The 15,807-nt window shown below is 46.4% G+C and overlaps 2 protein-coding genes across 2 annotated transcripts; one reads left to right on the top strand and one right to left on the bottom strand.

The window, feature by feature from the left end:
- The first annotated feature begins 1,500 nt into the window (after positions 1-1,500).
- On the top strand, positions 1,501-6,976 carry LOC133891683 (uncharacterized). Its single transcript, XM_062332419.1, has 4 exons — positions 1,501-1,656; positions 1,742-1,999; positions 6,067-6,165; positions 6,503-6,976. The coding sequence occupies exons 2-4, from the start codon at positions 1,742-1,744 to the stop codon at positions 6,599-6,601; spliced, it is 456 nt and encodes a 151-aa protein (XP_062188403.1). The 5' UTR covers positions 1,501-1,656; the 3' UTR covers positions 6,602-6,976.
- Positions 6,977-8,159: 1,183 nt separating this feature from the next.
- Positions 8,160-14,558, bottom strand: LOC133891270 (uncharacterized). The gene is given in 4 exon segments (XM_062331980.1): positions 8,160-8,462; positions 8,667-8,998; positions 13,725-13,853; positions 13,856-14,558. Coding segments are annotated over 4 exon segments (1,467 nt in total).
- Between the last annotated feature and the right edge of the window lie 1,249 nt (positions 14,559-15,807).

The raw sequence follows: 15,807 nt of genomic DNA, 5'->3' as shown, positions 1-15,807 counted from the left end.
AGCCATTTACATATTCAAATGACGCAAGTATTATTACTAGTAAAATTGCTTCGTATTGCTAAATAGGGTTGCTGTAAATTTTCTGATATTTTCTATGCTATTATATGAATATTACTGAATTTAAATGCATAACAGACAATTTAAACATTATAATAATATATAAATAAATACTGCATAATTGCAAAAACTGATGCAAAATTCAAATTTTGGAGGTACTTCTATGCAAAAACAAAGCCTCTGGATAATTTTTAGAATAACCAGGGGCCTAAATGCAAAAATATAGAGGTTGCGCTCAATTAATAGAAGATTCGGGGGGCTAAAAGTAAAATTTTGGATTTTTCTTTATTTTTCACCATATTTCATCCCATACTAGGCCGGCCTGCAAGCTTGGGCAGCGCCAACGAGGCTGGTGCTGGTCAAGTGAGGCTGGTGCTGGTCAAGTGAGGCTGGTGCAGAACAATGCCAGTGTCCTACGGTGGCCGGTGCCGGCAAGACTCTTGGTGGCGCACGGTGCATCGATGGGGCTGCAAATGGTGCATACTTTAGGCGACGATGCGGCGCAGAGACGCAGCGTGGCGGCTTCTAGGCTGCTTCAGGTGCACGGCAAGCGGCGGGCTGCAGGCAACCGGCCCGGCTCGACATCGGGTGGCGGTGCGTGGAGGGCTACAGGCGGCTGGTGCAAGACGCGATGGTCGTCGGCTTCCATGCCGACGATATACCTCCCCTTTTTTCGATCTGTGGTGGTGGCCATCGAGCCACCACGTTCTGTGCAGGGGTACAGCCGCTGGATTCTGGCCAACGGTATGGTGGCGGCTGTGGGCCCCATTAGTTCTACGCCGTATTCACGCTGATGCAGTTCATGCTAGAGTTCTACTATGCTATTCATGCTACTGTTCACATACTGTTCATGCTATTCACGTAGATGTATAGATCCGAAGCAAAAAACAGTAGTTACAAGGATATGTATCGATCGTACATTTCTATTTTTGCAAACAGATTAGTGCCGCGTATGGCATATAGTCTAGGCCATGACCTGCCCGCTTGACGACGATATCGGTACAATATCGATCGGTCGTAGGCAGATTCGTTCCGCTAGCTTGGTCTCCGTCAGAGCTTCATGTTGATAACTTGTTAAGAAACCATGGCTATCGGGTATAGTCTAGCAATCTCTCGAGAGAACAATTGCACAAAGAAGATACAATGTAGGGGGAAATCTTTCTATCCTTTATTCATCTGTGTTCTACAATAAAAGATTCTACCTTATATATATAGTGTTAAAACCCCTAAAAGATAGAATCGAATTTTTAAGAGATTAAGATGAACCAACATTCAATTACGAAACTCTAGGTTCCTGAGAGCCAATATGAGGCCAAAATAGAAATTTGGAAGGCGTGAAAAAAAATCCACAGAAAAATGAAAAGAAAAATAAAAGAAGAAAAGCACGCGCGTCAACGAAGCAGGCCCAAGGCCCTTTTGCGCAACCCGGCCATCCATAACTGCTCGGGTGATCCGGCATCATCCGCAGCCGCCCTCTTCCAGACGGCCCAGAAATCGCACTCCGCTTTCACTCTCGCGCCGCGCACCACACCTCGCCGCCTTCGCGCTCGCGCCGCGTCCCACCGCTCGCCGCCGCCGTCGCTTGCCTCGCAGGAGAGCGTACGAGTCTGAACACCCTCACCGCCCACCTGATTGTTGCTCTGGTTTTGCTAACGCTTTTGGTGGTAACGTGGTTCTGCCGCAGATGGGGTCGGAACAGGAGGTAGCTGCCGCCGCCGCCGTCACGGAGGAGGTCGCCGCGAGGGTGAGGAGCCTGGTCCGGAGCCTCCTCCGTCCTGGCAGCCTGCTGGGCGTCGTGGAGGCTGCAGACGCCGCGGCCGACGGCGCGAGGCGCGGGCTCGCCGAGATGTCCCGGGAGAACGTCACCCTGCGCCGTGAGGACGTCGAGGAGTTGGCCGTCGCGGCCGCCGCAGGCACCCTCTCCGTCCTCGTCCACTTCTACGTGAGTAAAACTAACAAATTCGTCGCCTCTGTCATGCCCAAGCCTTGCTATCTGCTCGCGATTCTAGTGTTTGATCTGTAAACCCTAGGGGAAGGTTGGCGATTGCTTAGATTGCTGTGATTCCAGGCCAAGGTTAGATCGACATAGAGGAGTGGGAAGTTTTTTCTCGAACACTAGAGTAGTGGGAAGTGACGATGCTGTTCCAATTTACCCAAGTAAAACAAGGTGCCTGCCAAGTGTTCGATCCAATGTCTGCTGTGCCAAAGGTGTTGATGGAGGAGCAGCAGGCAATGGGATTTGAGAACATGGAGATCCATGGCGCTAAAAGCAAGTAGGTGGTGTTAGGTTCGAAGGAGATGCCAAAGCATGTTTTCATCAGTGTGCAGCAAACAGGTCATGTTAAGGAAGTTGCCTTCAATAATGGCGCCCACCAGGGGCTCGATGGAATGCCATGTTGTCAGGAAGGTCATGATCTGAACATAGGCCATGTTCTTATTGTTAATGTGCATCACATGCGCCATGTGGTGAGAACAAAGGTGCAGCATCAAGTGTTCGAATCATACAGAGTGGTTGAGATCGCTGCCACCTACAAGCCAGCAGGTTGTCAAGTGTTTGTAAAATATCAAACACATCAGCAGGCTACACATGGTTTGAACACTTTGCATGGAAGGTGTATCTATGATGGTTGTTGTCCGTTGGATGTTCCGCATGTTCCGCGTGTTTATCAGATTGAGGTGTAGGAGTTGGGCAATGCTTGTAATGCACAAAGAGCCCAGTTCTCCAGGTCCAGTACAGAAAGGCCGAAAGGGATTCTAAAGTTTGATGCACTAATTTGCAGAAATGTCATGAGAATTTTGATGCTTGCTTTGGCTGTACAACATTCCTTCAACGCTTTGGATCACAGCTGCTGTGATGAATATGATTGATGATTCCGCTCTTTGGTTGCATGCTTACAAGACAAGGTATGTTCTGGAATCTTGGAAGTTTTTTTGTGCCGCAGTGCGCAATACATTTGGTCCAGGCACTGATCAGCAGCCATTAGAGAGCATTGAGAAGCCTTTAGATGACGAAAAATGCAGAAATGTTAGTGTGCATCCATCTGCAATTCAAGACAGGGTTATAGTGCCTCAAGTATTTGATGAAGCAACTAATTAAACAAAAGGCCAGTCCAAGCATAGCAATGTTGTCAAGTGGAAGAAAGGAGTGCGTGTAGGTCGCTACTTTATGCGCTGGAACATTAAGGCCGGGCAGTCTGCCGGAGTCATGAACATGTCGCATGTGCCATTGTGAGAAAACATGCTAATGGAGGAGGTACTTGATTGCGAGATGCACACCATCTGTTCATCGCCATCTCTTAACCTGAATGTGGTGAATGTGTCAGATGAGGAGGTAGCAGGCAACATGATCCATGGCGGTGACTGGCTGCAGTTTAAGAAGCATGAAAAGGGTGATGGTCATTGTGTGCCTAATGGCGTATCTCCCACAGTTGAGCTCTGTGGTGCAGTTCCAATGGTTGAGAAGTTCATCATTTATCCTTTTGAGGCCTTCTTAAATGATGCTAAGTGTAGCCAATACTTCATGGTGTACACAGCATGGAGTGTGAGATGTAAGACCAATGATACTTACCACAAGAGGCCACAATGGATGGGCAACGCTTTTAGCCCTGGAAGATCTTTAATGGAGAGCGCTCAACTGGTGTTTAACAAGATGCCATCATAGAGACGCAATGGTTTCTGACCCGGCAAGGAGGCTGCTGTGAGCAATGGGATGAAGTTACAACAAGATAATTATGTGAATAATGTGGATTCAGTTTCCATAGTTCAATCAGTGAGATTTGTCGTTCTAGAAAGGCCTTGGGATCCTGGTGTTTAGCTTAAGAAGTTTCGGTTTCAGTTTCTATGGAGGTTTCCTTGGAAACATTGTGTTGACACTGGGCAGGGAATATGTTCGTAACCACTTTGGCACTTCTTATCCTCATTGACGAAACTTGCGAGTTACAAGTGTTGTTTGCTACTATATGGAAGATATCAGAGTGAGTCAACTTCCACTATTATCTCTGTTTCCTTGAGTTTCCATGGGATTCAAATTTGGACAGAGCTTTATAAACAGTTTCTTGTTGAGCCTATGCTGAGGAATGGGAGCAGCAAACCACCGAGAGCCAACTGCTACCTACACCATCATTAGAAGTTACAAATTGGAAGTACAGGGGAAATTTTTGGGCTTGGGTTTGATTTCTTGTTGCTGGTCAGAATTGTATGTATGCTCCTTTCTATTCACTGCTTGATTGGACCAGTATTCAACTGTATCAACGTTGGGCACCCATGGATCTAAAGAACATGTCTCTGGAATGTATTGTGGGGTTATACAATCATTATCCACATCTTGCTCAATCACGTGTACAAGTCAATTGCTGAGAAGCAGCAACAAATCATATTGAACCATCTGTACAGGGGGGATCCAGGTATCCAGAAATTTGTTTGCAAAGTTGAGATACTGGTGGTCCTATGGTTAATCTGCGCACTGTTGCTTCATTCCTTGGAAATTCTACAAGATGATGTCACCTGGCAAGGTTCAAGGGTGACAGAGCAATTGCTATGGGAAGTTATTTGGGTGGATAGAAGCTTGTCTGGGCCTCATGAACAGTGGCTATGTTTGGCTCTTTAGAAGCTTGAGGGCACACTTCTTTTCCCAGGGAGGGGTAATGTCATGCCCATGGAATACTTCAGCTAATACAAGAAAGGCAACAGGAGAAACTGACATGTGGGACTGCTCTAACCTTGGGGCCCACTTGGCAGCGTGAGGGAGAGGAAATTAAAAGGGGCGGTTGTAGTGCTCAGAACCTTATCGATGAACATGTAATTCTGAAACTCCTCCCCTGTTCTTCGTTCTCTTCTCAATCCTCTTGCTGCTCTTCTGATTCCCAGTCCCCAATTTCTTCCCTTCCCAGTCTGAATTACTCATTCTTGTATAAATCAGTGCCTTGCTCGTCCTCACGGCGACGGGATACGACAGTTTCTATCTCACCCCCGCCCTCCTTCGCCCGTTCCCTCTCTCCGCGGTCACTGTGCCAGCTCCTCCTTACTTCCCCTCTCGTCTCCATCTCGGAGAACTGCCGCACCACCCCCAAGGGACCAAACCGGTGACACGCCGACGACCTTCTTCCTTGTCGTTCCATCTCTGAATCTAGGCAGTATCGCTGCTATCATGCGATAAATTCATGCTGCAGTCCATCACTATTTGTCGTCACCGGCGTCCAATGCTTCGATCTCCATCACTGCCGATGTTTGCCCCTGGAAACTGCCACCTATTCTCGTCTCTGTTGCGTCCCTTGCTGGTAATTGGTAACAAGGAGAGTAGGAATAAAATTTAGACTGGGAATTTGTCAAGGAATTTGGGTTAGAGTAGCAAGAAATCAAAGGAGAGCAGAGGAGCAATATATTTTCATCGCTGCCCTTTGGGAAAGAAAAAACAGTAAACCATGGCCTAATTGATAATGAGCTTATCGCAGGCCTGTTTAGCTTCCAAAGCAAAAGAAGCATGACTCAATATTCTAGGCATCTAGGCATATAGAGGAAAATGATCAATTTATGTTGATGAAGCATCTAGGCATCATTGGAAAAAGGTATGATGTGGATGAAAAGGCCATAGACACGCATGGAGTCCTTAAAGGATAATCTCCGGAAGGTGCAGTTAACACCATCATGACCTTGTTAGGTTTGGACAAAGTGACAAACTCAACGTGTACGATTGGTTCACCAGACTTGTGGCCATTGGTTAGAAAGGAGGTAGTCAACATAACGTTTGGGTGAGTTTGTGCTTTTGTGCTGCCTTGATGGTCCTAATGCACAAGTAGCTTCTGGTGATCTTTTAATGTCAGGTGGTTTGAGTAGTTTGTTGGCATGTGGTCTTTCTTCTGGTAGTTTGTGTATGTGAGATGTTCTCCCCTTTTTCCGGTTGGTCTTTGTATTATCCTCTCTATTAATGAAATGGGGTAGACTTGCTCTTGTTTTTTAAAAAAATGGGTTGATTTATGTCTGTTTGTCATTAATTTGGGATTTGATCTGCAGAAGGGATCGCTGAACTTACCCCGTGGCGTGGTGGAGGCTGAGATCACCAAGGCAGTTGCGGCTGCTGGTGCCCTGGTGGGAGCCATGACTTCCTCTTCGGTAAGTACATATAGATTGTAGGGACAATTGAAGGAGCTTGTGAATTTTGAACATCTAATAATTAACAAATATGCGTAATGAATTGTCTTTTCAATATCGTGTCATCACCATCTTAATACTGTATACCATAGGATAGTTGAAGAAATAATTAAACCATGTACTCTGGACATTCACTTCTATAAGTTTTGATTATGTGAACTCATTTGTCAATCTTTTAGTAATGCTAGTTATCGTGATTGAATTTCTAATTGACATTTCACCAATAGAAAAATTGGAATTTATATTAGATGAAAATAGAGTTCAAATATAGATTTGACCGATGTTTTGTTTCTTGCAGGCCAACAACTCTGCTTTCAGATACTTCGTTCTGGCTTTCTGCATGGTTGTGGCCGTACTCAGTGCTTCTTATTTTGTCTACCCGTTGAGCGCGATGTGATATACAACACCAGTTTAGCTCTCATAGCCATAAGGTGAAATTTTGTACTGATTACTTTGGGTAATACTTGGTGACACAGAATCTAGTGTACAGAGGGTGCAGACCAAACGCAGTTGGATTTGTCTGGGGCTAGACATGATGCAAATTCGATATGCTATGATGCGACTGCTTTTCATAGAGTTCTTACCTTGCTGACAATTCGTCTTGGTTTACAGCTCTTAGCTTTTATGGTAATATATCTTTCTTTCCATAGTTGATCCGAGATGTTTGTGTGGACGGACTCATAAAAACTGAAATATGTTCATCAAAATCTGCCCTATGTCGAAACTGTATGTTTGATGTTTTGATCATCAAGTTAAAGTATACTTTCTCGCATCATAGATATGACCTGATGCTTTCTTCGGAACATTGATTCCCATTGAAGCTGCTACCTATGTCCTCGTTCACTGCGTTCATTTCGAGGTGAGCTCCGGTACCCTGGCATGTTGCTATGATCAGAGATGGCTGTTCTGTTGGAATATTGGTGAAGCTTAACCCAGCCAGCACCCATACTTATCTGCAGCAATTTGGTAATACGACGCGTCGCCGTAATTGCGATGGTCGATCGGCCTTGCGCCGCCTGCCGCTTTGCTGGGCGCCGGCCGCTGTTATCGCTTCAGGAGGCTAAGTCGATGGTGATGCCGATCTTTGGTCGTATAATGCGGTCGTACAAATGGATTGTATGTATAGCAGCACTTATTATTTTGCTACAATATACTACGTATGAAGCGGAAGTCACTTCGAGATCAAGTTGCTACTGGCAAATTGCATATTTCTCATGTTCATATTTCTGACCAACTTGCCGATTCACTTACTAAGCCCGGGCCTCGCCGGCACTTTCAAAGATGAGGGGAGGGGCTAAAACGTTCTTAATCCACTCCCCGAACCAAATGAAAGGCTCCGTCCCTCAAGTTTGAGCCTAGCGCACTAGAATATTCAATGTCAATGCAAGCAAGAAATCACTAACGGATGAATGGGAGATTTTCTCCGCTATATAACGAATGTTTCTTATGGACTCGCTCAGAATGATTCTTCTCTATCTATAGTTCATGGCCTATTAGAAGTAGAAGGTGCTCTGGTACAATCCTTACCGACAGAAAAAGATTGCAGTCAACCAAGGTTTCCCGGTAGAACCCTATTTCGCCCAAGTTGTTGCGGAACCGGAAAAATACTACATGGACATTAGATGCAGTGAAGATGCTACGAACAGGTCTTGAGATCTAATTAATTTCCCCCTTTCTTCAATACTGATTCCCTTTCCTTCAATTTCTTGGACGTCTTACCTGTAGTGATTATATTCAGCGGTGAAGAGAAATAGAGTAAATCCGTTGACTCCATCCAAATATGACATGCTGCGACTGCTTTTCTCAGGGTTATTTCCATGCAGGTCCGGTCCTGAGATTTTGTGGGCCCGATGTGAAATTAAACATAGAGCTCTAAATATATTTGAGTTGTTACCGATAAAAACTTAAATTGCATCAAAAACAATATTTATATGGAATACTTCATACATATTACTTTAAAAATTTCTTCGGATATTTCTAGATGCGAAGTCATTGATGATTGTATCAATATCAATCTCATCCAATAATTTCTTCTCAATGCATAAAGTTACCAGACCATTTAATCTTTCTTGGGACATTGTAGACCTCAAATGGTTCTTCAATAATTTCAACTTTGAAAAGATTTTTTCGGCAGATGCCACAGTCACTGGTACAATAAATAAGATCCGATAAGCAACAGAAATATTAGGATAACAATCTGCATTTCTGACAAACTCAAAAATCTCCATGGCAGACATTGGTCTATCTGGTAAAGTCAACTGTATAACACTTAACACAGAAATTAGATCATTTAACGCAATATCGGATGAACTCTTTAGAGAGAAAGTTTCTGCAAATTTAGTGCAACGGTCTTTTAGTTCAATACCATCCAATGACTTCAAGATTGTTGAACTCATTAAAAACCCAAATATACTTTTGAATTCTTGGAGTTCTTCAAATCTAGTTTTCAATGAAGTGATTGCCATATCAACCATAACAAAAAAGTAATCAACTTCAAAAACCCTCTCAGCTTGCAAATTTGCTTCATTATAATCAGTTTCATCAAACTGTTTCTTCCTAATAGAATGACGCTTTACTGGAAATGATGCCTCTACACCCATTTCAGATGCAATATCTTTGGCTATGATCAGACTAGAAGCAAATCCTTCATTTCTATAGCTGTGAAAGTAATTCATTATGCCTTCAATTTGCTGTAAGGTAGACTCAATGCACATGGACGGTGATTGCAACTTCTTACTCACAGTGTTAACAGCAAATAAAATGGCATGCCAAATGTAACATCCTGAGTTTAAGCCTGCCAATTAGTGCAAATCTCACTCCAAATTGAAACTTTTTAGGGTAAATTAGGCTGATTAAGGTTAAGAAAATAGGAGTGTGGATGTATATATACAAGTATATGTATACTTTCGTAGTTGTGAGTTATGCTAAGTTGCAGCAGTATTCGAAGTGCACTAGGATCAAATTCAAAATATACTTTTAGATTCTATTCAGCGCAAATTCAAAAATTTAGTTGGATCCTTTGGTTCAAATCGTCTTGAAAATCTCGAGATCCAAGTTCAAATATTCAAAATAGAGTTGTTGAATCCAAAGTCAAAACCAAATTCAAATTCTCCAAATTTGAATTATTCCAAAACCTTTTCTTTCTCTCCTTCTTTTTCCTCCTTCCATTTTTCTTTTTCTCCCTGGGCCGGCTTTCCCCTTCCCTCTCCCTTCTTGGCCCAGCTGGCTAGCTCGGCCTCCTCTCTCCCACGCGCTGCGTCCGGCCCAGCTCGCTGCGTCGTATCGGCCCACTCACGCGCGCGCACTCATACGCCCTCGGCGGTCCGCTGAGCCACGCGTCGCTGATCCGCCCGCACGCGTCCGCGCGCCTCTCCTTCCTTCTCCCCTCCAGCGCGACGACGACATCGCCGGTCGCCGTCTCTCCGGGAAATATCTCGCGCACGCCCGACCACTCTCCGCAGTCCCCGCTCACCCTCTGCTCTCTCTCTCTCTCTCTCCCTGCTACCCATGCCTCTGCGCCGTGATTTCCGCGGCCCACGCGCTGGCCGGCGCAGAGTGCCCATGCTCCGGGGAAAATGGTGGGCGCCGGCCGCCACCTCGCCACCGACGCCCCTGTGACGCCAGCACGTGAACCGCCTCCCCGTGCCTTCCCTCCCGTCTATAAGTAGAGCAGCCTGCGTTTCTCTCTCCCTCCTTTTCTCCACTTCGCCGCGCCACCGTACCACCACCACCGCCATTTCCGCCGCTGCAACCTCGCCGTCACCCCTTCACCGTCCACGTGCCGTCAAGGAGTTTCAGGACACTACCGCCGTCTCTGGGCCGCTGCTTGTTCACCGGAAGCTCGACTGGAGCTCGTCCGTGCCGATAGCCGAGCTGCGCTGCCGCCATCTCTCTGACGAATCGCCGGCCGCCACCCCGCCCGTCGTCATTCCTGCGCTCGGTGAGCACCCCAAGCCCTAGCACCCCCCTCCTAGATAGCGTGTAGGTGTCCTCGCGCTCTCCCTTAGCTTTTCACCGTGCGCCGCCGTGTTTTGGTTTCCGCCGCCGCAGTTGCGCTCGCCGCCGGCATGATTCTGCCCGGTGCTGTGATCCGGCCATCGTGCCATATGCTCTAGAGGCATTAGGCCTCTTTTCCTTGCAGGATTGGCCCCTCTCCGTGCGGGGGAGGTGCTGTCCAGTTGCTCCGCGCCGCCATCTCCTCTCCGGCGGTGATCTGGCGTCGTTCTCTCCGCCGGTCGCCGTCAAGATGATCCGTGCCGAGTCCGCCGTGTCGCGTAGAAGCCCGGCGTTAACTCATAGTCGTGAAACTCCGGTGAAAACTCGATCCCGGCGAGCTTTCCGGCGCTGCGCCGCCGTGATTCCTCGCCGCCGGCTTGTTTCCCCTCCGCTCCGCCGCTCGCGCGCGTTCGCACGCTGGCGCGTTCGCGCAAGCCAACTGGGCCATGCCTCGGCCTGGCCAGCCGGCCTGGCTCGGCCCAGTGGCCGGCTGACCGGCCTGGCCAGCAGGCCGTGCACCGCGGGCCGGCCCAGCTCCTCTAGCCCGTTAGCTAGCCAGCCCAGACCCGAATGGGCCAGTACTGTGTAGTTATTACTGTGCAGTCCAAGCCCGGCCCAGGCCCATCTAGGCCCAAATTCGGCCCAATCTGAGCCCATTAGGCCCACTGGGTACTATTCATGTGGGTCCCACCTATGAATAGTGTCATTTCGTAATTTTCCGATTTAATTTTATATTAAATCTTCCGGGAGCCGTAACTACTCCATTCTGGCTCCGATTTCGGCAATTCTTTCGCCAAAATTCATCTAAAATCGAGATCTAGTTATCTGTTGCATTATGATGTTTGTTAAGGCTCATTGGTTTTCCATTGGTGTGATTGGTTCTTCCCTAGTATAGCTCGTTAATGGTCGTAGTCGCAATTGCAGATCTGCCAGAATTCTGTGAGTGCTGTGCGGGAAGCATCAGAAGCGAAGAAGATCCTGATTACAACCAAGATTTTGAAGAAAACTCCGGAGAAGGCAAGTCCTATTTCCTTGATCATATTGAACCTATGTTTTCGAATAATATACATGATTAACTAAAATCGGACTTATTATCGCATGTGCTATATATTGCATTTCCTTCAAACTACTTGTAGTAGTTAACCCTATCAACACTGCCATGCCATACATGTCATCATCCAGAATACATATCACCCTAGGAATACCTGTTGTTAAATATATTAACGATGGACGACGTCTTGATATCTAGCATGCTTAGGATTGAATACATCTCCTCTGAGATGTCGCTTTTAAAATACGTCTCCTCAGAGATATTGCTTTTAAAACACTTCTCTTAGAGACCAATTTGCTATTATCAACAATAACTCATATACCATGATTCCTTGATGGTTGTGAATTCCGTGATGGTCGAGAAATCCTTGATGTCATGTGGGACATGGAAGGTGATGTGTAAAAATGGGTGAAAACTGTTTTGGCGCGGGCAGGTAGAGTGATCCTCCGGGGAGGATGCTCATGGGGGCTTGAGTTACATGATGGTATTCATTGCCCATGAAGATGCCTAGCCCGGCCGCTTAAGGACCGAGTCTTGCGCCGTCATGCTTAGTCACCCAGTGCAACCATGCGTCCTGTATGGGCAGGACTTGATTTTCCTTCACTGGACTGAGTTGGGCATCATACCAGGAGGCTGAGAGCAACGAGCAGCCAGGGGTCTATCTGTCCCGCTGTTTGGAGGTTCAGGGACCGGCTTAGGCTTAAAAATGGAGGCTGGCCTTCGGAACATGCAGCTCTGGAACTTGGCGTGTCTCGTGGAAAAGCCCGGCAGGAAAGGTGTTTGGAGAGTCTCGGTATGATTCGCTCCTCCGCTTGCAACGGTTGGAGGCTGAGCATATCGTATGGGTAAAGCTGTACAACATCTGCAGAGTGTAAACCTATTCGAATAGCCGTGTCCACGGTCATGGACATGCAAAGCATTGACCTCACTTGAATAGACTCCGGGTGCGTGCATCTTGATGTGTGAGTGTGTGGACTAGATGTCCGTGTGATGTGGTTCCTGGCTCAATCCGCCAGAAGCTGTGTGGTACTAGAGGTACACCAGATGTGATAAAAGGGACTGCGGAGTGAGGTATAGCCCCTCCCAGGACTGAAAACCCCCAGATACAACTTGTTACCAGGTCACCTTCTAATACGTTGGGGACTTGAGGTGATACTCAGTACCAACAGAAGATGCCTGCCTTTGTTTCAAAAGCTTTGTTGCGTTTATTTCAAAAGGGTAACAGTGGAGAATATAACTTGATACCTGCATAAAACCTGCTTTACGCTTAAAACTATGCCGTAAAGCCTTATCCTTGAAATATCCATTATGCATTTATCAACCCCTTTGAAGTAATATAGGACTTGTTGAGTACCTTCCGTACTCACTCTTGCTGTCATTCAGATGAAGAAGCCGATGCTGACTTCGCCGAAGGAGAAGCCAGAAATGAAGAATAGTATCTAAAGTCGCGTTCGCACCCTCGTTGCTTGTGGCTTGAGCTTTTGTTCCGCTGTGTGCTTTGATGGCCGCTAGGCCAGATATGTAATATACAGTATGGGTTGTAACCTTTTGTACTCTAAACCATATTAATTATGCACGAAGTTTGACTGTGATATCATTCTGTTGAATTCTGTGCGTATCAGCTACTTGATCCAGGGACTGATACAGGAGGCACAGGGGAACCCGGGATCGGGGTCCTGACACCAAATAACCATACCAAGTATAAATTCAAAGCTGCCAAGCACTTCAAATAAATTTTTTGCATCGCTCTTATCCTTGGGATCAGTATCATCAGCTTCTCTTAAATTTAACAAAGCTGACCTTAGCTCAGGAGCTTGATACCTAATTGGTTTTACACTTTTGATTCGACTCTCCCAACGAGTATTGCGCAACGATTTCACAGTTAAACTTGGAATATGTTCAAGCAAAACTTTCCATCTTTTGGTAGAACCAGAAAACAATACATATATCCGTTGCACAATTCCAAAAAATGAAATAGCTTTAGCACATGATTTAGCCATATCACAAAGAGTAAGATTAAGACTGTGGCAAGCACATGGCATATACAAAGCTCTTCGATTAATATCAAGCAACCGTCTTTGCACCCCCCCCCCCCCCTTGTGTTTTCCTTTCATGTTAGAGCCGTTATCATAACCTTGACCCCTAATATCATCAATATTAAGACCAAAAGACTTGATAGAATCAATCAATACATCGAAAAGCCCAAAACCAGATGTATCATCCACCATCAAGAAACCCAAAAAAAACTCCTCTAATTTTATTTTGCCATCGGACATATTAACACATCGAACCAACAAACTCATTTACTCTTGATGACTCACATCTGGGGTACAATCAAGGATAATGGAGAAATATTTTTCCTCTTTAACAATCTTTATGATAGAATTTGTAATATTAGAAGCCAAAAGAGAAACCAACTCATTCTGAATTTTATGACTAAGATAATGATAATGAATCTCATTATTTTGAATACGTCTAAGATGGTCTTGCATCACCAAGTCAAATTCTGCAACCATCTCAACACAAGCTAAGAAATTGCCATTCTGATCATTATAGAGTTGCTCATTGGATCCTCTAAAAGCCAAATTACGTTTACCAAGAATTTGACAATGGAAATTATTCTTAGTTAAACTTGTCTTATACGTTCTTTCTCCTTTGTGATTTGTTGTTGTAAATCTTTATCAATTGTTTCACTTTTCCTCAATCTAGCTCTCAGTTCATTCCAAGAGGTCATGTTGGTAATATGCTCGACACTAATTTCATGTTCTTTTAGCCTCTCACTAATATGCCTCCAATCTCTAAATCCATCACGCCCCAATGAACTCTTGCAATTTCTAGAATTGAAAATCTTACAACTAAAGCAAAACACTCTATCAACGTGCTTCGAATACACTAACCATTTTCTGTCATTAACCTCCCCATTGCTCATTTTTCTAGAGAAATGAGCATACGAAAAATGTCTTGAGTTGTCATCTAAAGGGAATACAATATTTTCTTCTCTTATAGGCCCCTTCTCCACTAATATGTTCCTAGCTTTGTTATCAAGATTATCCCAATTTCTTGGATCATAAATATCCGTAGTAAAAACTGGCTGCTCATCAACACTAGCAGATTCTATAGCAGATGAATTAAATATGTTGTCATGACCACTTACATTGTTATCATCCTCGTTGATGTCAACATTGTCTTCCGTAGGGGTAGGGTCCTGGTCTTCATCGTTCACATTAGTTTGTTCCTCCACAGCAACTATCGCCCACTCATCTGGGTTTCGTGAACTGCCCGTATTACTCCTTAAGAATTTATCCATTGCCCCCTTCTATGATTCTATTAACTCATCCACCTGTTTTCTCTTTTTCCTTTTTTCGCTACCTGATACGTACTTTCTCAATGACATGATACCTAGGACGAACTGATAATTGAAACGATTAACATGTTAGTGGTTGAACTCATATAAATTACAAAGTTACAAAACTAAAAAAATGGGATTAATTGAAATTAACCTTAAATCGTGATTTCTGAAATATGTTGGCTGCTGCTCTATTTCTGAAACATGCTGCTCTATTTAATTGAAATTAACATCGGACTGTTCCCCCAAAAGAATCTTCCGCCATCGCATGTCTGCGTTTGATGTAAGGAACGAAAGTGGCACTGGCACTGGCACCGGGGCCCGGGCCACCGGCGGACGGCGGACCGGCCAGGCGCTACCGCGCTGGTGCCTAGCGCCTGGCGGGCGGTGGCTCCGCTACTGTCGGCTAGCGCAGTGGCGCTCCTCAAGCTCCTGGAGGGCCGAGGCGGCCACCGGGCGGACGGCGGACCAGGGCGGGCACCAGGCCACCGGCGGACAGCGGACTGACCAGGCGCTGCTGCGCGGCAAGCGGTGGCTCCGCGATTGCCGGTTGATCGGCTGGATCTCCTTAGGCTCCTGGAGGAGCGAGTGGGCTCTCGGCCGACGCGCCGACACCGCGATTCCGCGACGGCCGGCGTCACGCAGAGTCGAGAGTCGGAGAGACGGAGACCAGGGCGGTAGGGCCCTGCGGGAGGCAGTCCTTCTCCTTCGGCGGACTGCGGTCGGCGGTTCGGGGGTTCGGCGGATGGCGGTTCGGATCGATGTCGGCGCTATGCGATCCTGCATACTGCAGTCGGGACTCAGGCGGCGGCCAGGCGCTAGCGGCTGGCGCTCCTGGAGGCCGGAGGACTCGGCCCTCGGGCCCTCGGCGGCGTCTCGCTGAGTCAGAGACTCGGAGTCCGCTCGCGGCCTGCAGGTTGCCGGCCTCGCGCAAGTCGCAGACTCGCAGCCCGCTGCGAGTTGGGGGCCTAGAGCGGCCGCACTGCTCGCCCCCCCCCCCCCAGGGCTGGCCCTGTTTCCAAGCTGATAATTTGTCTGGGTTTGCTCTTGAGCTGTTATAATTGATTATATGTTCCTGTTTGCTACTCTGCGGATACCTGTTGTTGGGCTTAGTAACGAACACACCCACCTGTCGTTTGGCATGAGAATACAGATGAGAGGTGTCTTCAAGTAGTGCAATTTTTATCATATTACTGATGATGGAGTTGTC

The sequence above is a fragment of the Phragmites australis genome, chromosome 14 (genome assembly GCF_958298935.1).
Source record: "Phragmites australis chromosome 14, lpPhrAust1.1, whole genome shotgun sequence".
Classification (NCBI taxonomy): Eukaryota; Viridiplantae; Streptophyta; class Magnoliopsida; order Poales; family Poaceae; genus Phragmites; species Phragmites australis.
This window is presented reverse-complemented; position numbering and strand designations above follow the sequence as displayed.